The following is a 24,687-nucleotide window of genomic DNA, read 5'->3' as shown; positions in this document are numbered from 1 at the left end:
TAGGGTAGGGGTGGGGAAAAGTGTGGCCAGGTAAAGGGAGGTGGGACCAGGTAAGAGGAGGTGGGACCAGGTGGGAGAAAGGTGTGGCCACATTGGATCCAGATGTGACCTCAGTGGATGTGAATGTGACCTCTTCCAGGTGTGCCAGTTGTCTAGGTAATGTAGGTATGGGGCGGAGACTTGGCTACGAGGAGCCAACCTTACATTATCTATTTCCAGAAGATTCTATATAGTTGTTTGTGGAAGTGGCGCTGTAGCTCAAGTGGTAGAGCGCTCGCCTTGAGCTGAAGAGCTGAGGGACAACGCCCAGGCCCAGAGTTCAAGCCCCACGACCAACAACAAAAAAAAAAAAACATAAAAATATCTATATAGTTGTTTGTGTGTGTGTGTGTGTGTGTGTGTGTGTGTGTGTGTGTGTGTGTGCGTGTGCGTGCGTGCTGGTCCTGGGGCTTGAACTGAGGGCCTGGGTGCTGTCACTGAGCTTTTATGTTCCAGGCTAGTGCTCTACCCCTTGAGCCACAGCTCCACTTCTGGCTTTTGGATGATTAATTGGAGATAGAGTCTGACAGACTTTCCTGCACCAGGCTGGCTTCAAACAAGGATCCTCAATTCTCAGCCTCCTCAGTAGATAGGATTACAGTCATGAGCCACTGGCACCTGGTTTCCATATAGTTTTTCTATTGGTTCATTTAATTATAGCAAAGCCAATGATGCCATAGTCATTTAACCCATAGATGGCTGAAATATTATAATACAGTTTAAACTGTAAAACACAAGCACAATTTCCTATTACATATTAACCAGTACCATTTCCTGTAATAAACCTATATTGGAAACACATTCAAGCTACTGTCTTAGGGTAAAAGTTACATTTGATATGAAAATAATGATATCTACCTTTCTGTACATCACCTTTGCAATAAATTCTTTTAAAAGAGAATAATGAGGGGCTGGGAAGGTGGCTCAGTGGTAGAGTGCTTGTCTCACATGCATGAGGCCCTGAGTTCAATTCCTCAGCACACATAAAAAAAAAAGAGAGAGAGAATAATGAGATCTATCTTTATTGAGTGAATGATCATTATTTCATACAGTCTACTGTTTTCTTAATTATTTAGTTTTCCCCCCAACTCCTCCATCTCCCTGAAACCACTCCAGTGCCTTCTTTTCCTAGATCTACAAATAGAAATTTTATTATCAAATAATTGGTCAATAGAAGATTTCTAATTCCAAAGAGGTTTTCTTTACACTGTGAGACATCTATTAGCAAATTGGACACCATATTCCCTTCCAGTTTCTCTTATGTGATTTGATCTAAAACTATAACTCTCTCTTTCTTTTTGGGGGGGCAGGGGTTTGGTCATGGGGTCTGAACTCTGGGCCTGGGCACTGTCCCTCAGCTCTTCAGCTCAAGGCTAGCACTCTACCACTTGAGCCACAGCGCCACTTCTGGCTTTTTTCTGCTTATGTGGTGCTGAGGAATCAAACCCAGGGCCTTGTGCATGTGAGGCAAGCACTCTACCACTGAGCCAACTTCCCAGCCCCTCTTTCTCTTTCTTGTTTGCTATCTTGCTCTTGTGCTAGTCTTAGGGCTTGTACTCAGGCCCTCATGCTCTTATTTGGATTTTTTGTTTTGTTTTGTTTTCTGTTGGCTGTGGGGCCTGAACTCTGGGTGCTGCCCCTCAGTTCTTCAGCTCAAGGCTAGCGCTCTACCACTTGAGTCACAGCACCACTTCTGGCTTTTTCTGTTTATGTGGTGCTGAGGAATTGAACCCAAGGTCTCATGCATGCAAGGCAAGCGCTGTACCACTGAGCCACCTCCCCAGCCTCTCTTATTTGGATTTTTATATTCAAAGCTAACACTCTACCACTTGAGCCACTGCTCCACTTTCACCTTTCTTGCTGGTTAATTGGAGATAAGAGTCTCATAGACTCCTGCCCCACTAGCTTTGAACCATTATCCTCAGATCTCAGCCTCTTGAGTAGCCAGGATTAATGGTGTGAACCATTGGTGCCTGGCCTCTCTTGTCCTTTTTAAGGTTCACCATGGAACACATTAGTTTCTTTGCATCTAGTGTAATTATAGTAGCTCCAGGTTAAAAAACAGGCATTATAATGACATAAAATGCAACTGTAAGAAAACTTTATAGTCCTTTTTACTTATGGTGTCAATTCTGCTTTGCACAAAGAAAATCAAAAGAATCTATACATTTATGTAAGGTTCAGAAATAACTTTCATTTAAAAATAACACTTCAGACTAGGAATGTAGCTTAGTGGTAGAATGCTTGCCTAGCTTACATGAATCTCTGGGTTCAATTCCTCATTACCACATACAGAGAAAAATCTGGAAGTGGTGCTGTGGCTCAAGTGGTAGAGTGCTAGCTAGCCTTGAGCAAAAGAAGCTCAGGGACAGTGCCCAGGCCTGAGTTCAAGCCCCAGAACTGGCAAAATTTTTTTTAAATACTTCATGTTCAATGATCCCATATGAGAAATTAATGACATCAAGCAAATAGAATCTTGTACTTTTTAATGATTTAATTACTAAAGCCTTTGTGAATTCCAATCAATGTTCTAATAAGTCTCTATTTTTTAGAACAATATACCAGAAGAACATGAACCTCAATAATTACAAGCTGTTTTAAATGCATTTTATGTAGTTTATTCCTTCATCAAGTATGTTACATATAAAGTTGTTCTCAGACTACCCTTAAGAATTATAATAGATTGTCTATTAATTTAAGGCACAATACTGGGAGGTAAAAAATGTGGTAGTAACATCCTTAGTTCAGACAGGGGAATAATGGTACATTTGGCTAGAACACTGTAGATCAATATAGCAGTGTACAAAAGTATCCAACTTGCTGGGCACCAGTGGCTCATGCCGGTAAGCCTAGCTACTCAGGAGGCTGAGATCGGAGGATTGCTGTTCAAAGCCAGCCCAGTCAGGAAAGTCTGTGCGACTCATCTCTTATTAATCTCCAGAAAACTGGAAGTGGCTCTGTGGCTCAAGTGGTAGAGCACTAGCTTTGAGTTGAAGAGCTGAGGGACAGCGCCCACACCCAGAGTTCAAGCCACACAACCACCAAAAAAAAAAAAAAATAAAGGAAGGAAGGAAGGAAGAAAGAAAGGAAGGAAGGAAGAAGGGAAGGAAGGAAGGAAGGAAGGAGGAAAGGAAAAAAGAAAGAAAGAAAGAGAAAAAGAAAAAGAGAAAGTATCCAACTTAAGTGACTCAAAAGAAGAGATGGAGCCAGGTACCAATGCTTGCACCTGTAATCCTCTCAGCCTCTCAGAAGGCTGAAATCTGAGGATTATGATTCAAGGCCAATCCCAGCAGGAAAGTCTGTGAGACTCTCATCTCCAATAAACTACCCCCCAAAATGCTGGAGCTGGAGTTGTGGTTCTTAGGTTGATGGAGTACTAGTCTTGAGCAAAACAGCTCAAAGACAGAGCCTTGGCCCTCAGTTCAAGCCCTAATACTGGCACAAACACAAAAAAGAAATGGTAAATTTAATAAGAAATTCTCACTTTGTCCTTGAGTGTATGTAGTTAATGATTTCAGTGTAAATGCTATGGAGATGAAGACTGACCAGTGTCTTTTGTTTTATTTTTCTTCTCAAGGCTAGTGCTCCACCACTTTGAGCCATAACTCCACTTCTTGGAGATAAGAGTCTCACAGGGACTTTCCTGCTTGGGCTGGCTTTGAATCATGATCCTCTGATCTCAGCCTCCTGAGTAGCTAGGATTACAGGTGTGAGCTACCAGTGCCAGGCGCCATGAGACTCTTATCTCCAGTAAGCCACCAGAAAACCAGAAGTGGTGCTGTGGCTCAAGTGGCAGAGCGCTAGTCGAGCTGAAGAGCTGAGGGACAGCACTCAGGTGAGAGTTCAAGCCCCACGATGGACCCCTCCAAAAACTTCAGTCAGATGCAGCTCAAAATGATGCTGTTGACTAAAGTGGTTTGGGGGCAGGGAAATGGAAGGGCTGAAAACCTCCTTTTCTATAGGTAGGGATCAATTTTTAAAGGCTTTTACTCTTCTGACTGCTGCTGAAGTTCTACAGGAGATCACGATCTATATATACAAATTTTGAGGTATGGGTTACTACAGTTAGGTTACTACAGTTATGCAAAACCAGGGCAGAATTCTAAATCCTGAGACTGGTATTTCATAGTGTCCAAGAGCAGAGAAATGAATGGCATTTTCCTCACAGAATCCTTGCTTAATAGTTTGTTGGGAGAGATTTTTTTCAAGATTTTATCTATAAAATATAGCCAAATCTAGTACTTCTACCATCTCCTTGGAAGAGAGGTCAGGTGTGCCACAAAAAGCTCAGTACACAGGATATGAAAATCCACTCATTGAGCCAGGCATTGGTGGCTCACACCTGTAATCTAGCTACTCAGGAGGCTGAGATCTGAGGACTGTGGTTCAAAGCCAGCCCGGGCAGGAAAGTCCCTGAGACTCTTATCTCAATAAACTACTAGAAAACTGAAAGTGGTGCTGTGGCTCAAGAGGTAGAGAGCTAGCCTTGAGCTGAAGAGCTTTGAGCGACCAAGGCTTAGAGGTCAAACCCCACAACTGACAAAATAAAAAACAAAACAAAAAAACCCCACTCATTTCCATAAGCATTCCCATTGTCTCCCAATTAAGAATAGAGCATAATTTTGAGAAGGACTTTGAGTGCATAAATGTATATTCCAGGCAAGGTATGGTGATTCATACTTATAATTCCAGCTACTTGGGAAGGTGTAGGGAGGAAGCACAAGGTCCAAAATCAGCTGGGTGAAATCCTGACACCCACCTGAAAAACAAACTAAAATAAACGAAAAGGGATGGGGATATGGTGTAAACAGTAAAGCACTTGAGTTCAGTGCTCAGCAACAAGAGATAAATAAATAAATTTTCCTTTGACTAAAAACTTGAGGAATTCAGTGTCAGGATCACCTCTTTGGTGACTCAGCCCCTGTGAGGCTACAGTTGAGGAGGTACTAGGTGACAGCCTAGGTGGCAAAGCATGAAAATCTTGGAAGTGGGCTGGGAAGGTGGCTCAGTGGTAGAGCACTTGCCTTGCATGCTCGAGGCCCTGGGTTCGATTCCTCAGCACCACATAAGAAAAAAGCCGGAAGTGGCGATGTGGCTCAAGTGGTAGAGTGCTAGCCTTGAGCTGAAGAGCTGAGGGACAGCGCCCAGGCCCAGAGTTCAGGCCCCACAACTGGACCCCCCCCCCAAAAAAAGAAAATCTTGGAAGTGGGTTAGGTGCGGAGGATCACTGCTGACCCCTTGTGCACATGTGTCAGCTGAGAGTCTTGGTGGCAGATGTGTGGGTGGAGGGACAGGCTGTAATCTCCATGTTCCTGTCCTTTTCCACAACAACTGGTTACTTTTATTGCCAGTGCCCAACTGGCCATGAGAGTTTGCACCCCACGCAATACACTTGGCCTTCCTCTGTTACTATTAATGTGTGTGCGTAGCCATAGGCAACCTGCTGGATGTGATTGCCAGACAGAGTTACCTCTCTCTCCACAGGGGCCTAGCTGGCTGACACCATTGCTTAGGCCCAGCAGCCTGTTTCTACTGTAACCCCAGACACAGACCTTTCCCCATGGCCATGGCCACTGAGTACATCACCCGAATGCTATGTCCACAATGTAAGTGCTGACCCAGAAAACCACTCAGATACATAGTCATGTAGAAGAAGTGTTTAATGTCAGCTAGAGGCTGACAGGCTATTTCTCGTGGGATAGAGAGTAGCAAACTGCTCTCAGAACTGTAGAGGTAGATATTGTTAGTGTATCTTAGACTTGGCCAGAAAACCATACAGACATCCAGGTACAGAGAACAAAGAAAGGTTTATTGCTGGGAAAGGGGCTGGTAAGACCCCTTTTCACAAGGGAGAAGTGAGAAGAAGTGCTGGCTATTGTCTGAGGTGACCTATAGAACCTAGAAGGTTTAGGAGGGGCTAGAAGGGGCTAGGAGGCAGAGACCCTGGTGTGGACGTGAGGGCCACAGGCTTCATCATGGCAGACTGGGATTTATGGCTGCTGCCCAAATAGTAGATAAGGGGCCTTGCAGCTGCCCAGACCTGAAGGTCACTCTAAGGGGCTCTTGTTGCCCCAGAGAAGTGCCATTGCAAGGTAGAGGGGGCTGGAGGCTGATTATTTACTGCCTTTACTACATGGGCCTAGCGTTGCCTAAGAACGGAGCATGTTAAACCTGTGGAAAGGGGAAGGAGTGGACGAAGCTATGGGAAGGGAGCTCATTGGGCTAACAGATTTAGTGTCAGGAGTCTGAGAGCAGAAAAAGGGGCTGGGGCAGGAAATCTTCATAGTCACAGCTGGACATTGGAGAGATCAGACAGTGAGGGCAGACATTCTATAGCTAGCTTGTAGCCTTTTGCAGAGACAATGCATTCCATAGCTGGCACATAGCAAAGTCAGTACATCTTACAGCTGTCATGTAGCCAGGGAAAGCATCCTAGAGCAGAGCAATACATTCTATAGTAGGCATCTTGCAACTATACACTAGAACCCACGTGTGACCAGGACTGGGCATCTGGACAACATTGTTGACACAGCCCGGGCAGGCAGAATAGACAACTGTGGACAGACCTGGCTTGTGGATAACCCAGGGTGAAGGCTAGCAACCCAAAATAGGAGTGAGTAAGTGTACACAGTGAACCTCACTTCTCCCTCAGCAGAACAAAGAGGGGGAAATGGCCTCACATCCAGCATCTTCAATGACAGCAGAGCAGCCTGAGTCATATCAGCTACCTGTCCTGGTCTCAGTTACTCCTGATGCTTACAGCCACCATGAGTTAGTGACTCCCAGAAGCCAGACCTCAGCTGATACACAGAAAGGAGAGCAGGGAAAAGAAGGGGGTACACCTAGGAGGAGGAGGCCAGAACACATCATCCTCTCTCTCCTCCTTGGCTACTCTCTGCCATGTACTGCAGCATTGTTGTTGTTGTGTGGTTCTGGGGGAGGAATCTAGGTCCCTGAGCATGCTAGGCAAGTGCTCTACCACTGAGCTATGGCATCAGTAAGATTTTTCTTCATGAACACATGTTGAAATCTGAAAAAAAAAATTTTCTGCTGCATTTATTCAGATAACCCCTACTCTGTGATCTAGGGTTGGGAGTGTGGCTCAGTGGTAGAGCACCTACCTAGCAAGGGAAAGACCTGAGTTCAAATCCTAGTACCAACACACACACACACACACACACACACACACACACACACACACACACACACACACACACACACACACACACACACACAGAGGCTAATCAAGGTTTAAAAAAGTCTGTTTTATAATCCCTCCCAAACCTAACAAACCAATTACTAAATGGGCAAGGGAACTAAAGAGGGACTTCTCAAATGAAGAAATAAAAATGGCAAAGAAACACATGAGGAAATGTTCACCATCCCTGTTTGTGAAGAAAATGCAAATAAAGACAACCCTGAGATACCACCTTACCCCAGTCAGAATGTCCCACATCCACAAATCAGCCAACGACAAATGCTGGAGGGGATGTGGAGAAAGAGGAACCCTATTACACTGCTGGTGGGAATGTACACTTATACAACTACTTTGGAAAGCAGTCTGGAGGGTCCTTAGAAAGCTAAAGATTGACCTGCCTTATGACCCAGTCATACCACTTCTAGGCATCTACCCTGAACAACAGGAACCAATATACAAGGACACGTGCACCTCCATGTTTATTGCAGCACTGTTCGCAATAGCTAGGATATGGAAACAACCTAGATGCCCCACCACAGATGAATGGATCCAAAAATCGTGGTATCTATACACAATGGAATATTATGCAGCCATTAGAAATGACAAAATAATGGCATTTGCAGGGAAATGGATGGAGCTAGAAGGAATCATGTTGAGCGAGGTAAGCCAAGAACGAAGAGACAAACGGTACATGGTCTCCCTGATAAGTGGATGCTAAATCCAAAATGTTAGGTGATACAACAAAACTAACAGGACTTAAGAAACAAAGACCTCCCACTCATCTGGTTGAACCACTACTAAATATCCCCATGCTGCTGATCACATATATGGTATATAACATGTGAGCACCGTTATATATTACAGACTGTGATAGACAATTTGCTCCAGGAAAGTTAGAATGAACTTGTGACTTTAAATGAGCATCATTATTCCACAATACTGTGAATTTCCAGAAATTATGTAATCACTTAATCACAATCAAAAAAAAAAAAAAGAACCTCGGGAAAGGGAGGGAGGGAGGGGATGGTAGGGGGAAAACAATGGAGGGGGTAACAATGTTCAAAAGGAAATATACTCATTACCTCACTCATGTAACTGTAACCCTCTGTATAGTATCTTTACAATTAAAAAAAAAGTAATTAGTAAAAAAAAAAAGTCTGTTTTACCCTCTGTATAGTATCTTTACAATTTAAAAAAAAAGTCTGTTTTGATTTGGTAGGGAGTAGAAGTTGTCCATACAAGTTTGACTAACAAAAATCTGCTTGTAGACAAAGGGAGGAATAAGGAGGTGAAGTGTAGGGGAAATTGAGGGTGAGGGAGGGCTGGGGAAGAAATGATCCCCTAGTTATGGCCCAGTCAAGCACAGGGGAGATGGCAGGGGTGCGGGTGTACACAACACTACTGGACATGCTCTGGCAACTACCATCAAATCTGAATTTTTCGCCAAGACTATTGGGGGTATAGCTTTTTGTTTTTGTTTTTCCTGGAGGAATCTTAAAAACTGACAAATCCTGCTGTGAGTAGATACAGAATAAAAACTTAGATTAGCCAGGCACCAGTGGCTACACTTGTCATCCTAGCTGACTCACACCTGTAACCCTAGCTACTCAGGAAGCTGAGATCTAAGGACAACTGTTCAAAGCCAGCCCAGGCAGGAAAGCCATGAGACGCTTATCTCCAATTAATCACCAAGAAAATCCAGGAGTAGAGCTGTGACTGAAGTGGTAGAGCACCATCCTTAAGAAAAAAATCTAGGGGCTGGGAAGGTGGCTCAGTGGTAGAGCGCTTGCCTTGCATGCCAGATTCCTCAGTACCACATAAGCAGAAAGAAAAAAGCTGGAAGTGGCGCTGGGGCTCAAGTGGTAGAGCGCTAGCCTTGAGCTGAAGAGCTGAGGGACAGCGCCCAGGCCCAGAGTTCAGGCCCATGACTGGACCCCCCCCCCAAAAAAAAAAAAAAGAAAAGAAAAGAAAAAAATCTAAGGGATAGTAACCAGGTCCTGAATTCAGGCATCATATACACAGACACACACAAAACAAAATACCCTCCGGTCACCTGAGAATGTGAAATAGTTTCAAGAAAGACTTGGCCAGGCTGATTAGGGATTCTCCAGCCAAAATTGCCATTATAGGAGTCCAATAGAAACTCACCCTTCAGAACTCTCACATCAAAGGCTATGCATTAATCAGGTGGTATTTTTGTTTGTTTGTTGTTTTTGTTTTTGTGATAAATACACGAGAGAAACAATTTAATGGAGGTGAGATTCGAGATTCATTTGGCTCATGATTTCTAAGGTTTTAGCTGGCTCTATTTTTTTTTTTTTTTTTTTTTTTTTGGGTCCGGTCGTGGGGCCTGAACTCTGGGCCTGGGTGCTGTCCCTCAGCTCTTCAGCTCAAGGCTAGCGCTCTACCACTATGAGCCACAGCGCCACTTCCGGCTTTTTTCTTTTTGCTTATGTGGTGCTGAGGAATCGAACCCAGGGCCTCGAGCATGCAAGGCAAGCGCTCTACCACTGAGCCACCTTCCCAGCCCTCTATTTTTTTTTTTTAATTTGGTCGTGAACTCTGGGCCTGGTCGCTGTCCCTCAGCTCTTCAGCTCAAGGCTAGCACTCTACCACTTGAGCCACAGCACCACTTCTGGTTTTCTAGTGGTTTATTGGAGATAAGAGTTTCATGGACTTTCCTACCTGGGCTAGCTTTGAACCATGATCCTCCCTTCTCAACCTCCTGAGTAGCTAGGATTACAGGCGTGAGCCACCAGCGTCCAGCTTAGACCTCACCACGGAAGAGTCCATTTAGCTGTGAAGTCATCAATGGTTTAATCTTTGATGAAGTTAGCGCCCTTCTGATCCAATCACCTTTCAAAAGCATCACCAGCTGGGGGCGGAACCTGTGGGGATGACTTCACATCCAAACCAGTGAAGGTACAGAAGGCTGGGAGCAGTCGGAGGAAGCATGATCCCCGTGAGAAGAAGGTGGTGGATCTCAGGGCCAGCTGGACAGTCATCAATTACACTTCCCACAGAGGCTAGAGCAGGCTTTGTCATGACAGCCACAGGTCTTGTGGCCTTGGAGGGAGCTGTTCCATTTTCTCTGTAGGTCAGAGTATGTCAGGTCCTGTCACTTCAGGGACCCCCCCCGACCATGAGGGGGTAGGGGAAGACAAGAGAATCCAGAAGGACAGAGAGAAAGAGGAATGGCCATGGAAAGATGGCAGAAAACGAGGTCAGGCCAAGGCTTTGTTCTCAAGCTAGCCCTTCCATCTCAGTCACTGTTTTGGGTCCAAGTTGACCCCTTTCTGTTGAAAGATTAGTCAGGGATGGGACCATCCAGATGATGTGCATGCATGTGAAACCATAAACATCTCAATCTGCTGCAAAAGAAACTCCTGGCTGGGCTTTAGGGACTCAGATCTAGGACTTGTGTGAGATCGCAGGCAAATTAGACACCACCTCTGGGACTCAGCTTTCTTGGCTTTGAATGGGAATGTTACCACTTGCTCCACTTCCTACTTCATGCAGATTTGAGGACGTGTTGGTTGAAACAGAGGACTGTAGAGTTACTATGCCCAGATTGACTCATGAGAGCCCCCCTCCTTCTCCAAAGGAAGGGGTGTGTTGTTACCAGGGTAGCTGGTAGTAGACACTGCTGTGGTGTCCAGTTCTGTGGATGATGGGATAGAGCCATGCATGGGCTCTTTTGCCTCTACCACCAGGGGAAGTAATTGTCCCTGATTCTTACTCCCCAGTGTCTTCCAAGATGAATTTTCTAACCTGCTTCTCAGAGGCAAGAATTCTCTGCATACAATGGGGTAGGGGGCGTTGAAAGGAGTGTTCCTTAAACAATAAAGGCATAGTGGCCCCAGTGAAGATATCACATGCATGTATAGTGCACATGTGTATGCATGCACATGCACATGTGATGTTGTGTTATTCCTCAGGCTGAGGTCTCAGTGCCCTCAAGGGGTCTAACAAGTCTACCAAGAAGCAGGAGTGGAAGTCATGTAAGCAAGCCCTAGGGAATTCTCCCCTTCTCCCCGCCTCCAGTCTCCTTAATAGATTTCTGGACTCAGTCCTGCTGGCTTCCTGCATACAGTAGGGACCCACCGTGCTTGTTTGTGGTTTTACTTTCCTTTTACTCTGCACAGGGTGTTCTGGTGGTGATGGTGACTAACACATTCTCTATTTGGTCTGCTCCAATGACCTTGCATCACAGCAGCAACCCAGAAACAGCAGCCTACCAGGAAAGTGAAACTCACCTGCTGCATGCTTTTCTAATAGCATGTCTCCAAGGAAAGAGCCTGGTTGCAGTGGGGGCAGTTTAATTTCCTGTGGTGAGGTCAGACAGCACGAGGTCTACCTCATCCTGCCACCCTCCACCTACTATTTTGTGACTGTGACCAAATACCTAAGAAAAATGGCTTAGAAGGAGGAACATGTATTGTGGTTCATGGTTTCAGAGGGTTCTGCCCATGGTCACTAGCTCTGTGTTTTCTGAGGCAGACTGACCATCATGGAGGCTGGAATGTGCAGTATAGGAGCTTCTTCTATGGTGAACAGGAAGTAGAGAGCAAGGAAGGGTCTGGGGATCAGGAACAAATGTACAGTTTGTCCAACTAGGCCCCACCTCCTAAAGCTCCCCAAACCTCCCAAAATAGCACCACACACGACCTGTGGGATTTATGGTCCTCCACAGTGTCCTTAGACTCTGCTTCCTGTCTGCCATGAGGTGAACAGCTTCTTCCATCACAAACTCCTGCTGCCATGATGCTCTGCCTCACCATGGGCCAAGAACCATGCATGCACTTAAATCTCTGAGACCATGAAATAAAACAAATCGTGTGTGTGTGTGTGTGTGTGTGTGTGTGTGTGTGTGTGTGTGTGTGTGTGTGTGTGTGTATCTGTCTGTGTATGTGTATGTATCTGCCTATGTCTGTGTCTGTGAGTGCTTGCCAGTACTTGGGCTTAAACTCAGGGTCTTATGCTCTCACTTAGCTTTTTCCACTCAAGCCTGGAGCTCTACCACTTGAGGCTCACCCCAATTCCAACATTTTGTTAGTTAATCAGAGATAAGGGTTTCTCAGATATATCTGCCCAAGCTGGCTTTGAACCTGGATCCTGACTCCTGAGTAGCTAGGATTATAGGTGTGAGCCATTGGCATCTTGTTATTTTTCCTCATTTTAAGTTATTTCTGCTAAATAGTTTATTACAGCAACCAAAAAAGTTAAAGAATTAAAAAACAGTTCAAATGCCAGATGCCAGTGGCTCATGCCTGTAATGTTAGCAATTTAGGAGGCTGAGGTATGAGGATCATGGTTTGAGGTCAGCCCAAGAAGGAAAGTCCATGAGATGCTTATCTCGTTAATCATCACACACACAGACACACACACACACACACACACACACACACACACACACACACACAAAACCAAGCCGGGCATCGATAACTCACACCTGTAATCCTAACTACTCAGGAGGCTGAGATCTGAGGATCACAGTTCAGCCAGCCTGGTCAGGAAAGTCCGAGAGACTCTTATCTCCAATAAACCACCAGAAAACTAAAAGCAGCACTGTGGCTCAAGTAGTGGAGCACTCGCCTTGAGTTGAAGAGCTGAGGGATAAGGCCCAGGCCCAAAGTTCAAGCCCCATGACTGACAAAAACAAACAAACAAACAAACAAACAAACAAAAAGAAGTGGAGCTGGGGCTCAAGTGGTAACGTGCTAGTCTTGGGCTTAAAAGCTCAGGGACAGTGTCTAGGCCCTGGGTTTAAGCCCTAGGACCAGCACCAAACAAAATAAAACGTCAAAACCTTCATTTAAAAAATTTTATTACTATAAATTGTACAAATTGGAATTCATTGTGATATTTATAACACACATACAATTTACTTTGATCAAATTCACCCTGAATTGTGGTGGTTTGAGGTCCTTAGTGAAAGCCAGGTCCCTGATACCCAGGCCCTTAACACTCGGCCTAGCGTCATTTGGGACCTTTTCTGGGAGATGCCATACTTTGAATACTTTAAGGAAAGCATATGATTCTTCCAGATTGCCAGCAAGAAAATTATCTTATTTCTACTCTCCAGATAAAGAAACAGGCTCGCGGAAGTCATCTCACATGCCTCCAGGTAAGGTCCCTTGTGGTTGGCAGAAAGGAATTTCTGCTGCAGGAAGTTAGCTGGTGGTGTCCAGCCTGACATCCTGACCCCCAAGCTGGTGACAAGGTGGGCAGAGGACCATTTGTGGAGAAACCCACCATTATAATTTTTATCTCAATGCATATCAATCCCTTTCTTTAACTCCCCCCAAGAAATGTCTCTAGGGGTAGGGGAGGACAACAAATCAGTAGGCAGAGCCTCCAGGAAGTCACCAAAACCCAGGGTGGCAAGGGCAAAGTCTGGCTGGAACGTAAGGGCTGGAAGCATTGAATCATCTGTGCAGGCTTAGTTGAATAGAGCCCCTGAGCCTGAGGGCCTGGAACCCCATAAAGCCTCTCTGCATGTTCAGGGGTGTTCCTAACATTCTACTTCCCACTCAGCCCAGAAATCATGACAAAAGAACTATACAAGACCATCTTGACTCTGCTATCTCAGAGATTGGCAAGGAAGTGACAATGACACCAATGCAGCTGTATCCAATGCCTGATGTCTCTGGGACCTCACAGCTCTGCCAAGTCACCAAGATCACTTCCTGGGATCCAGCCACCTTCGTTATCTCCCTGCTTCTGGCTTCCACACCTGGGGGTGATGGGCACCCGTGACTCACACCTGTAATCCTAGCTACTCAGGAGGCTGAGATCTGAGGATGGCAATGTGAAGCCAGCTCAAGCAAAAAAGTCTGTGCAACTCTTCCCTCCAATTCACTACCAAAAAAAAACTGGACATGGAAGTGTGGCTCAAGTAGAGTACCAGCCTCAAGTGAAAAAGCTAAGGGAGAGCGCTCTGGCCTATGGCCCAAGCTTCCGAATCAGAACAAAAACCAAAAAGAAGAAGATACATTTTTTAAAAAGCCACCTAGGGGCTACAGGGCTTCCAGCAGACATGGATAGACCCTTGTATTTCCTCAGCTGTACGATGAGAAATCTGAACACAGCACCCCACAGGGGTACATTCCAACATAGGCAGAAAGAGAGGGTTCTTCTGCTCTACCATACTGGTCCCGGCCTGAGCCTGAGGGAAAGTCCAGAAGCAGCCAGACCCTGGCTCCCCTCTCCCTGCTATTGCTGCTGCTCGGTGCCGCGAAGGAGGGAAGAGGTGCACCTCCCACGGTCAGGCTCAGAGCAAGGCCCCATCTGCCACTCACATGGGAAGCCTTCTCCGCTTATGAGCCTTCCCCAGTCCTCACCAGGGCCACCTCCTCAATCTGCCACCGACACACAGGGCATTTGGCCGTGTCCCTGAAGACCCGCTGGGCACAGGAGCTGCAGAAATGTGAGTGGCCACAGGGAACAAGACGGGTATTGGCAGCATTGTGGAAGCAGATGACACACTCCTCTCCTGGTGTGGCTGTGAAAGGAGACACCACAGAAGTCAGGGGCACAAAGAGCACGAGGTGCTCTCTACTCATTATCCGACCAGCCTGGAGAAGTGCACAAGTTCTGAAGAGCAGAACCTCATGAGAAAACATTCAGCAAGTAATCAAGAAAAAAACAAAAAGTGTGAAGAGATAGGAACCAGAGGCTCATGCCTGTAATCTCAGCTACTCAGGAGGCTGAGATCTGAGGATGGAGGTTCTGTGTCAACATGGCAGAAAAGTCCATAAGACTCTTACCTGCAATTAACTACCAAAAGGCTGGAAGTGGAGCTGTGGCTCAAGTGGTAGAGCACTAGCTTTGAGCAAAAGAGCTCAGACACAGTGTCCATGCCCTGAGTTCAAGCCCCAGGACTTGTGCGTGCATGCACACACGCGTGTGCACACACACACACAGAGGAAGAAAACTGTATACACAATAGTCTCTGCTTATCTGAACTTTTGTTTTTCACAGTTTCAGCTACTCGAAGTCTGGAAATATTAAATGGAAAATTCCAGAAAAACGTCATGAGTTTTATTTTTATTTTTTTGGGTCCGGTCATGGGGCCTGAACTCTGGGCTTGGGCACTGTCCCTCAGCTCTTCAGCTCAAGGCTAGTGCTCTACCAGTTGAGCCACAGTGCCACTTCTGGCTTTTTTCTTTTTGCTTATATGGTGCTGGGGAATCTAACCCAGGGTCTCATGCATGCAAGGCAAGCACTTTACCACTGAGCCATCTTCCCAGCCCCATCATGAGTTTTAAATAGTTGTTATTACATTGCAACATTGTCCTATTTTATTATTTTATTATTTACTATGTCTAACTTATAAATTGAACTTTATCTTAAGTATGTGTGTCTAGAGAAAACATAGCATCTAGAACTATCCAGGCTTTCGGGCATCCGAACATCTTGAACATCTTGAAATGTATACACCAAGGATAAAGGGTTTTACGTGTGCATATTTGTATATGTACAAGTGGTGTATATACACGTAACAAAACTCTAACTTAGAGAAAAGGAAAACAAAGTCCAGACATTTCCCCATACACACAAATGTGTATGCACAGAACTAAAAAACTTGGGACATGGTGAAACCCTGTGGTACAATTAATACAAACTTAAAAGGTCCTGAGTCCAAACCCCAATACAAAAGTAAATAAAGAAAAAGAAAAATGAAGTACTGACAAGAAAGTAAAACAGACTCTGTGAAGAGGGTCAATGTTAATGGGAGAGGGTAGGTGAAGGGAGAGGGTGAATATGGTCAAAGTAGCTCATTTGCATGTATGAGAATAGAACAAGGAAACCTGTTGAAATTGTGTTAGAAGGGGGAGGGGGCAAATGTTTGGTGGAAATGTCACAACTAACCTTCCCCTTCTTGTATAACGAATGTATACTAACAACAAATTTCAAAAATTCTATCGGGAGAAAATCCACCCAAGAGATAATGGGTGATTTCAGTGTTTCTTCTTCATTTCATAATCTTTTTTTATTTATTTTATTTATTTGTCGGTCATGAGTCTTGAACTCGGGGCCTGGGCACTGTCCCTGAGCTCTTTAGCTCAAGGCTAGCGCTCTATCACTTGAGCCACAGCGCCACTTCCAGTTTTCTAGTGGTTTATTGGAGACAAGAGTCTCAAGGACTTTCCTGCTGGGGCTGGCTTTGAACTGCAACCCTCAGATCTCAGCCTCCTGAGCAGCTAGGATTTTAGTCTTATTTTTATTTGGCAGAACCTCTTTTGGGGCTTGCACTCTGAGCACTGTCCCTGAGCTCTTCAGCTTAAAGCTAGTGCTCTACTACTTTTAGCCACATGGCCACTTCTGGTTTTCTGGTGGTTAATTGGAGATAAGAATCTCATGGACTTTCCTGGCCAGGCTGGCTTTGATCCACAATCCTCAGATTACAGGCATGAGCCAACAATTTTTTTTTTTTTGGGTGGGTCGTGGGGCTTGAACTCTGGGCCTGGGCGCTGTCCCTCAGCTCTTCAACTCAAGGCTAGCACTCTACCTCTCTTGAGCCACAGCGCCATTTCTGGTTTCTGAGTGGTCTACTGGAGATAAGAGTTTCACAGACTTTCCTGCCCCGGCTGGCTTTGAACCTCAAACTGCAATCCTTAGATCTCAGCCTCCTGAGTAGCTAGGATTATAGGTGTGAGCCACTGGTGCCCGACCTTCACGGCAGAATCTTAGCTAATCAGGAGACTGAGATCTGAGGATGAAGGTCCAAAGCCACACTAGGCAGGAAAGACTGAGACTCTTATCTCCAATTAAGCCCCCAAACAGCCAGACATGAAGCTTTGGTAGAGTACCTAGCTTTGAGCAAAAGAAGCTTAGGGAGCGCACACGGCCCTGAGTTCAAGCCTCAGAACCACCCCCCAGTCTGTTTATGCTCTTACAGAGTTCTAGAAGGCAGAACTGTTACATTGCTTTTAGGTTTCTAGAAGGTGGAGTCAAGTCTTCTGGTCCAAAGCCTGTATGTAGGACTCCTAATGAGGAGATCCAGAAAGATGACTTTGAACTCGGCCTTCCCCCTACTCTCTCCACTTCACTCCACTCCACTCCTGATCACTGGGGTCCCAAGGAGTGCACTCACCTTTGAGATCAGGCCCAGCATCCTCACTGGAGACCAAGGGTGTGGCTGGATCTAAGGCAGAGAGGGAGGCTCAGGGTCAAGGGCAGCCTCTCCAATCTCCCGTCCACCCTGCCACTGCAGCAAGCACCCACCCCCTTTCTTCTCTAGGTTACTTTGGGGGGCTCCCTGCGGCTGAAATGCCCTGTCCCAGCCTTTCCCCAGCTTACCGGGGCTGACAAGTCATGGGACCTGGGTTCCTCCTCCTAAGCCTTGCTTCCCTCCCTACCTTGCTTTACTGCCACTGTCCCTGGAAACTCGCAGCCCTGGCCAGCTCCCCAACCTGCTTATGCTTCAAAATCACCCGGCCGGGGGGGGGGGGGAGACAGGAAAACACATGCTAGGTGCCACCCTTCATGTATGCAACCAGGGCCTCCAGGGTGGAGGCTCTGGCACCCTGCGACAGTGATTTTCGAGGATACAGGAGGATGAGAGATGCACCCAGGGTGCTCCTGACTCCTTAGAAGTCCATTCTCCTCTGGCTAGCTAGAAGATAGTTCGAGTTTCAACACCCACGGACTATCTTACCCACCAAGGCAGGCAGCCTGGATGACCTCTAGCTCTCACACTTGGCTTCCTTTTCTTACCATCGCTGTGCCTCACGAACTCCTACTCAGACTACAAAGCCCAACCCACACGTTTCCTCCTTGGTGAATCGTAATCAGCTTTAAAGCACATGGTGGGGTGCTTGGTCTTATCATCTCTGAGGGACAAGGCTGTCCTCCCAATGTCTCGTGTTTAACCATTTACAGCCTCCAGTGTCTAACCTCACCGTCAGTCCTGTCCCCAAAACCGACCCGGCCGCCGCCCAGCCCCCCGCAGGGTTGGGGTCCCCAAGGTGTCTTACCCAGCAGCTCGATGGCTTTGGTGGTCCCGTACACGTCCATCACGGCCCAGAGCGGGGCGCCCATGAGCACGTCTTTGCGCAGCAGGAGCGGGCGGCCGGCGTTGACCTTGGCGTAGAGCCAGCCCCGGCGGTTCACCCAGAAGCAGACCACGTTCCCGGCGCGCACGCAGCCCTCGGGCAGCAGGGACGCCCACGTCGGGCTCTGCTCCTCCAGGTCCGGGCACACGAAGGGCGGCAGGCTGGGCGCGGACAGGCTGGCGGGGTCCAGGCGCGTGAAGCCCACGCGGAGGCCGCCGCACCAGCCGCCCTCCTGGCGCAGCACGCGCAGCGCCACGCGCTCGCCGGGCCACACCGGCCGCTGGCTGAACACGATGCCGTCGTGGAACGTGGCGCCCCGGTGCGCCGTGCACCCCAGCGGGCCCAGCTGCACCTGCGCGCCCCGGGCGTCCTCGTGGAAGCGCAGCGCTTCTCCCGGCGCCTCGGCGGCTGCGGTAGCTGCGGAGGACGCGGGGCGCGTCAGCGCGGGCACCCCCGACGCTCCCGGGGGCTCCTCAGCGGCCTCCCAGCACCCCAAGGTCGCCAGCACCCTGAGCCACCGTGGCCTCTCCTGAGGAACCATTTCTACCTCCCCCCCTCCCACCACCCTGACCACCCGGACCCCCTGCAGTCCTCACCCCAGGACACCCCCACCCCTGCGGACACCTGCTCCGCAGGGCCCACCGCCTGCCCAGGTCTGATGGCCACTTCCCCAAACATTAGTTCCTCTCCCAGGACGAAGGGAAAACGAAAGGGCCGCGCCTGTCCCCGCCCAGTCTAACCTCAGTTCCGGTGCTGAGGTTATTATTACAACTAAACCCGAAAAAGCAGGCCAAGCTCACACCTGTACTTCTAGCTACTCAGGAGAACGCGATCTGGAGATCATGGTTCAAAGCCAGCCCCAGCATTCAAATCAGAGACTTGTAGCTCCAATTAATGAACAAAAAGCTAGAAGTGGAGGGCTGGCTCAAGTGGGAGAGCGCCAGCTTTGGACTAACAAGCTAAGGGTCAGTGCCGAGGCTCTGAGTACAAAAATAAAATAATAATCACAGCAAAACAAGGACTGGGAGCAGCTCAGGTGCTAGGGTAGCTCCCTAGCAAACAAGAAGCTCTGAGTTCAAACTGCAGTACACACACACACACACACACACACACACACACACACACACACACACACACACACACACACACACACACACACACACACACACACACCCCAGGCTTAGTTGGGTATCTGTATTTAGATGTTTATAATATGCACAAATATCCTTAAGGACCTAGAACTAGCTGGAAGGAGCTGGGCTAACTGTAGTCTGCTTGGCAGATGGCCCTAGGATGTCTGAGATTCCTGGCTTTTCTGATCTGCGATTTTCCCCACAGGGAGCCTGCAACTCATGAAGGCCAGGGTGACTTCCCAGTGCCAGCACAAAAATGGGTCTCAGCAGCTCTCTGGAGCATAGGGATACAAGCTGGAGAAGGGGTCAAGTTCAGTCAGCCTGGATGGGACCTTGACTTGGGTCCAGCCAAGGCCTAGAGTGGACTTTTGGAACCAGGGGACTTCCCATCAGTGACCATTTGGCAACCAGAAAGGAAAGTTCCCTTCTGTGCAAGCCCTTCCTTTTAGTCTTAGCCTAGAGGAAGCTGGTGGAGCTTCCTGTCCCAGAACCTTTGCTTCCCCCTTTCAGAGTCACACTGCGCTGTGGTCTTGCTCTCTCAAATCTGATGTTGGATGACTGCTGCTAAAAGGAGATGAACTTCATCTGAACTTGAGCCAGACCCCAGCCAAGCTCCCACCCCCAAATCTGCTCACTTCCCCAGCACACTCTCTGACCACACACACACACACACACACACACACACACACCTGCCGCTGTCCAGCAGAGTCATGCACATGCTCATGCTCATGCACAGGAACATCTTTAAGGTCATTTTTAGTCCAGGCCTGACCTCCCCAGGCTGCAGATAAGTTTAAAAAGCCCTCTAGTTCCAAAGTCCACTCTTAAACTTGGTTGGACCCAACTCAGGATTCCTTTCCTGATAAATTAGGGTCCCCAGCCGGGCGCTGGTGGCTCACGCCTGTAATCCTAGCTACTGAGGAGGCTGAGATCTGAGGATCGCGGTTCAAAGCCAGCCCGAGCAGGAGAGACCGTGAGACTCCTATCTCCAATAAACCACCAGAAAACCGGAAATGGCGCTGTGGCTCAAGTGGTAGAGCGCTCGCCTTGAGCTGAAGAGCTGAGGGACAGCGCCCAGGCCCAGAGTTCAAGCCCCATGACCGACAAAAAAAAAAATTAGGGTCCCCATGTCTCTCTCCATCAGACAGCCATGTCAGCCAGACCCAGGCTCCTCCAGGCCGTACCTCACCCAGGAAGGCCCTGAGTGAGCATACCTGGGCTGGAGCAACCCCAAGGGCCCTGACATTCAGAAACCCATCCTACCTAGCCATGCACTGGTGGCTCATGCCTGTAATCCTAGCTACTCAGGAGACCTGAGGATCATGGTTCAAAGCCAGCCTGGGTAGAAAAGTCCCTATGAGACTTTTATCTCCAATTAACTACTCAAAAACAAAAACAAAACTCAGAAGTGTGCTGTGACTCAAAATGGTAGAGCCTTGAGCACAAAGAGCTCAGAGATAGTGCCGAGGCCCAGAATTCAAGACCCACAGCCAACAACATCAACAAAACAAAACATTCTGTGCCCACTACTGAGTGGCTGGGGCATCCAAATACTGACCAAGGCAGCAGGCCGCATCTGACGCCTGGATTCTAGTCCTGCCCTGCTGCTGACCCACCCTGGTCTCTGCTTTCTGGGGCTCAGCTTCCTTATGCACAGATGGAGTGGTGACTCTGGAATCTGGGCCTCTGCCTCGGGAGCCTGAAGGTGAGGTATTCACTGGCCACCTGGGCAGGTACATCTGATATCTACTTCTCTCTCAGTGGGTCACTGTTTGCCCCTAAGGTGCGGACTACAGAGACCCCTGGAGGAGGCTTAGTAAGGGATCAGAGCAGTGGGCCTGTGCAAAGGTTAGACACTGGAGGCAGTGAACAGCATGGGCAGCCTCTGCTATGCAATCCTGTTGCTCCCTGAGAGACCAGGAGGACCCTCTTGAGAATGGGCAAGCAGAGAGTCCTGGGACAGTAGCCATCAGGGACAGCACTAAGGATGAAATAGGAGGTGTCTCAGCCTGACCCAGTACAGACCCATCGAAAAAGTCTGTCCTTGTTGGGTCAGGGAACTAGAGACTGGTCCTCGGAGCTCCATCGGCCCAAGTAGTCAGCAGAGACAAGATGGAGTCTACCCACCCCATCTCTATGTCCTGGATAGTTGAGAACAGAAGTAACTCCTGACAGAGAAGGTAAGAAGGGAGGTTGGTTCAGTGCCCCACCCTCCTTCTGGAGGGGAGCCAGGAGACGGGCTGTCTAGGAGGGAGATGGGGAAACTCCCTGGAAATGGCCTCTGTGGTCACATGCGTCCCTCATCAGGAAGGGAGGCCCTGGGGTCCCCAGGAGGAACAGATCTTGACCTTGATTAGAGCTTGAGTTGGCAAGAGACCATCCCTGCTCTGGAGCCCTCGCAGCAACCTGTGGGAGCTTTATTCTTTGTCACCCCAATTAATGGAAGGGAGCTGAGGGGACCCTCTGCTGCCTAGGCCCCTAGCTTCCAGGGTCGCTGTACGCCCTTCTCCTAGCTCAGTGTTTGGGCTTCACTCACCATCTCAGGCATGAGCCCCCTGGTCACTGCTTGAGTGTGGCCCATGTAAGGGGTTGTCACAGCCAGGACAGTGAAAGGCTCTTTGGGGCTCAGTGTCTCCGTGCGCACTCTCCTGTCCCGTTGTGTTGGTCGTTCACTGCACAAGACCTAAGTTGAGTGGGACTGACACTACCTTCGCTGTGCTAGCCCGGTGAGGTCTTTAGGACATTGTTTACCTCCAGGGGCTCTGTCTGCTCCTTTGCACAGGGCTCCACCTCCTTGTGTTCAGAGCTGGGCCAAAAAAACGGACACTACTTTCATTCTCCGCGGCTTCTCCCAGCACCTTGCAGAGGTCCTCTACCCTTTCACTTGGCTGCTTGGTACATCCACTCCTGGGACAGGTAGTGGCAGAGGTGGCCAAAGGCTGAGCAGGCCTGTCCCAGCCAGCTGGGTTGGCACAGGGTTCAGAGTTTTCTCCCACCCTGAGGTGCTCATTCTCATCCTGGGCTCCATTTTCCAGGCCAGATCTTGAGGCTCCATGCGGCAGAGTGGCCTTCCTAAGGAGGGACTTCCTTGATCACCACACCAACTTCCCAAGCTCTTCACTGCTGCCGTGAGCAGAGGCACATGTCAGACTGAACAAGGACCTACCCAGGCTACCAGGAAGTTCAGGGAACCAAAGTTATATCCTTTGTGATGTCCCCACCCCTGGATAGGTGGTGTCAATTGACAGAATCTTTGCATAAGGTTCTTGGAACTTAAGAGGCACACGGTCAATGGCCTGTTCCACGAAGGGCCCCCGAGATCATTGTTACCACCTCTCCAGACATCAAAGCTTTGGGGGTTTAGACACCCACTAAACCCTTTGTACTTATCTCCCTCCTTGCAGGGAAAGACAGAAGTTATCTGCCTTCCCAGTCATAAGGCAAATCCCAGGCTCAGCATCTTGTGCATGAGTGCACACACACACACACACACACACACACACACACACACACACAGAGTATCCTTTATGTAACTGCCACCTCCCTGCCTGGGTTCCAAGCAGTTGCCACAGCAGAAGTATGTCTGAATTCAGCCTGCCTCTGGTGTGTGAGGCTTTGTGAGCAGGGGCTCAGGCTCTGGCTCTGTCTGGGAGGCAGGTACAGAGTGGCACAGTCCAAATCCCTGGGGATAAGAACAAAAACAAAAACACCTGGCTCTCACTGGGCACAGGTGGATCACATTTGTAAGCCTAGCTATTCAGAAGGCTGAGATCTGAGGATCACAGTTCAAAGCCAGCCCAGGCAGAAAAGTTCCTGAGTGACTTTTATCTCCAATTAACCACTCAACAATCACAAGTGGTACCGTGGCAGAGCGCTAGCCATGAGCAAAAGAGCTTGGGGACAGCACCCAGGCTCTGAGTTCAAGCCACATGACTGACAACAGAGGGGGAAAAAAAGAAAAAGAAAGAAACCTTTTTCTTACTGGATACTGGTGGCTCATGCCTGTACCCTCGCTACTCAAGAGATGATATCTGAGGGTTGCAGTTTGAAGCTTAACCTGTAGGAAAGTCTGTGAGACTCTCATCTCCATTAAATCACCCAAAAGCTGGAAGTAGGGCTGTAGCTCAAGTGGTAGAACACTAGCCTTGAGTACAAAAGCTCAGGGACCACACCCAGGCCCAGAGTTCAAGCCATACAACCTGCATACATGCGCGCATGCGCACTCGCGCGCGCGCGTGTGTGTGTACACACACACACACACACACACACACACACACACACACACACACACACACACACACACACACACACACACACACACACACACAAAACACCTGGTTCCTAGCTGACAGTGTGGGGTGGTGATAGAGCCAGCCAAAAAAAAAAAGAAAGAAAAATGTGGTTCTCCAACTCCTAGGTCACCTGTCACATAGGTCTTCAGAACCTCTGTGATTGATCACCCTTTAGGTTTGTACATTCTGGTAACCCTGGAAGCCACAGAGTGGATGGCATTATTCCCAGCCTTCAGAGGCTGGGAAACTGAGGCTCAAGGTTACAGTGACTTGCTCATGATCCAACAGCAAAGCTGGAACCCCTTGCTTTCTACCAGGCCCCCTACTAAAGGGGCCCGCCTCAGACCCTATCTGTGTACAGGATCTGAGAAGCGGAGAGGCTATATGATTTGTTTGTTTGGTTTGGTTTGGTTTTTTAGCATTGTGGAGATCCTGGACCTGAGAAACCAGCTTCTGTGGCACTTGTGTAGAGACAGGAAGCTCACTATCAAACAGGCAGCCATGGCAGAAGACTTTTCTGGGCCTTATGCCACTGACCACACCTTTCCCTCCCAAAGCTCCTACCACAGCTGCCTCTGTTCCTCATGCTGGTGAATCGGGAGCCAAGCTCAGGGCATGCAGGTGGTCTACTTACTGGCCTTGGAGCTGAAGTGGGCACCCATCAGCCTGGGGTCCTTGGGCACAGATCCCTGGGTCTGGAGGAAATTGTCTGGTGAAGGAGTGGTCAGGTTTCTGAAGACTCAGGTCCCCTTTTTATGGGCTGCAGATCATATTACAGGGTTGATGATTAATTTGTGTTGTTGTCAAGCATTACCATATCCAGGGAATTTCCTGATCACTTCTCTTGGCTTGCAGAAGACCTGAGGCAGCTGGCTGGCTCGAGAATAAGGAAGCAGAACAGGGGAAAAGAGCCTGAGAGTTTTAAAGTAGTCTTCTTTCTGACTTCTGATTCCTTTCTTAACATG

The 24,687-nt window shown here is 48.2% G+C and overlaps 1 protein-coding gene across 2 annotated transcripts; it reads right to left on the bottom strand.

Moving 5' to 3' along the window:
• Positions 1-13,047: 13,047 nt before the first annotated feature.
• Neurl3 (neuralized E3 ubiquitin protein ligase 3) lies at positions 13,048-24,439 on the bottom strand. Of its 2 annotated transcripts, none has more exons than XM_070013370.1 (4): positions 24,357-24,439; positions 18,220-18,714; positions 17,337-17,387; positions 13,048-14,741 (listed from the first exon to the last, which is right to left on the bottom strand). In XM_070013370.1, the coding sequence occupies exons 1-4, from the start codon at positions 24,382-24,384 to the stop codon at positions 14,557-14,559; spliced, it is 759 nt and encodes a 252-aa protein (XP_069869471.1). In that variant the 5' UTR covers positions 24,385-24,439; the 3' UTR covers positions 13,048-14,556. The 2 variants fall into 2 exon arrangements, with proteins under 2 accessions (XP_069869471.1, XP_069869470.1); XM_070013369.1 differs by lacking the exon at positions 24,357-24,439 and adding an exon at positions 18,894-19,393.
• Between the last annotated feature and the right edge of the window lie 248 nt (positions 24,440-24,687).

Source organism: Dipodomys merriami, unplaced genomic scaffold, assembly GCF_024711535.1.
Source record: "Dipodomys merriami isolate MVZ:Mamm:240054 unplaced genomic scaffold, mDipMer1.0.p SCAF_90, whole genome shotgun sequence".
In the NCBI taxonomy this organism is placed as follows: domain Eukaryota; kingdom Metazoa; phylum Chordata; class Mammalia; order Rodentia; family Heteromyidae; genus Dipodomys; species Dipodomys merriami.
Note: the sequence above shows the minus strand (reverse complement) of the source record. Positions and strands in the feature narration are given on the sequence as shown.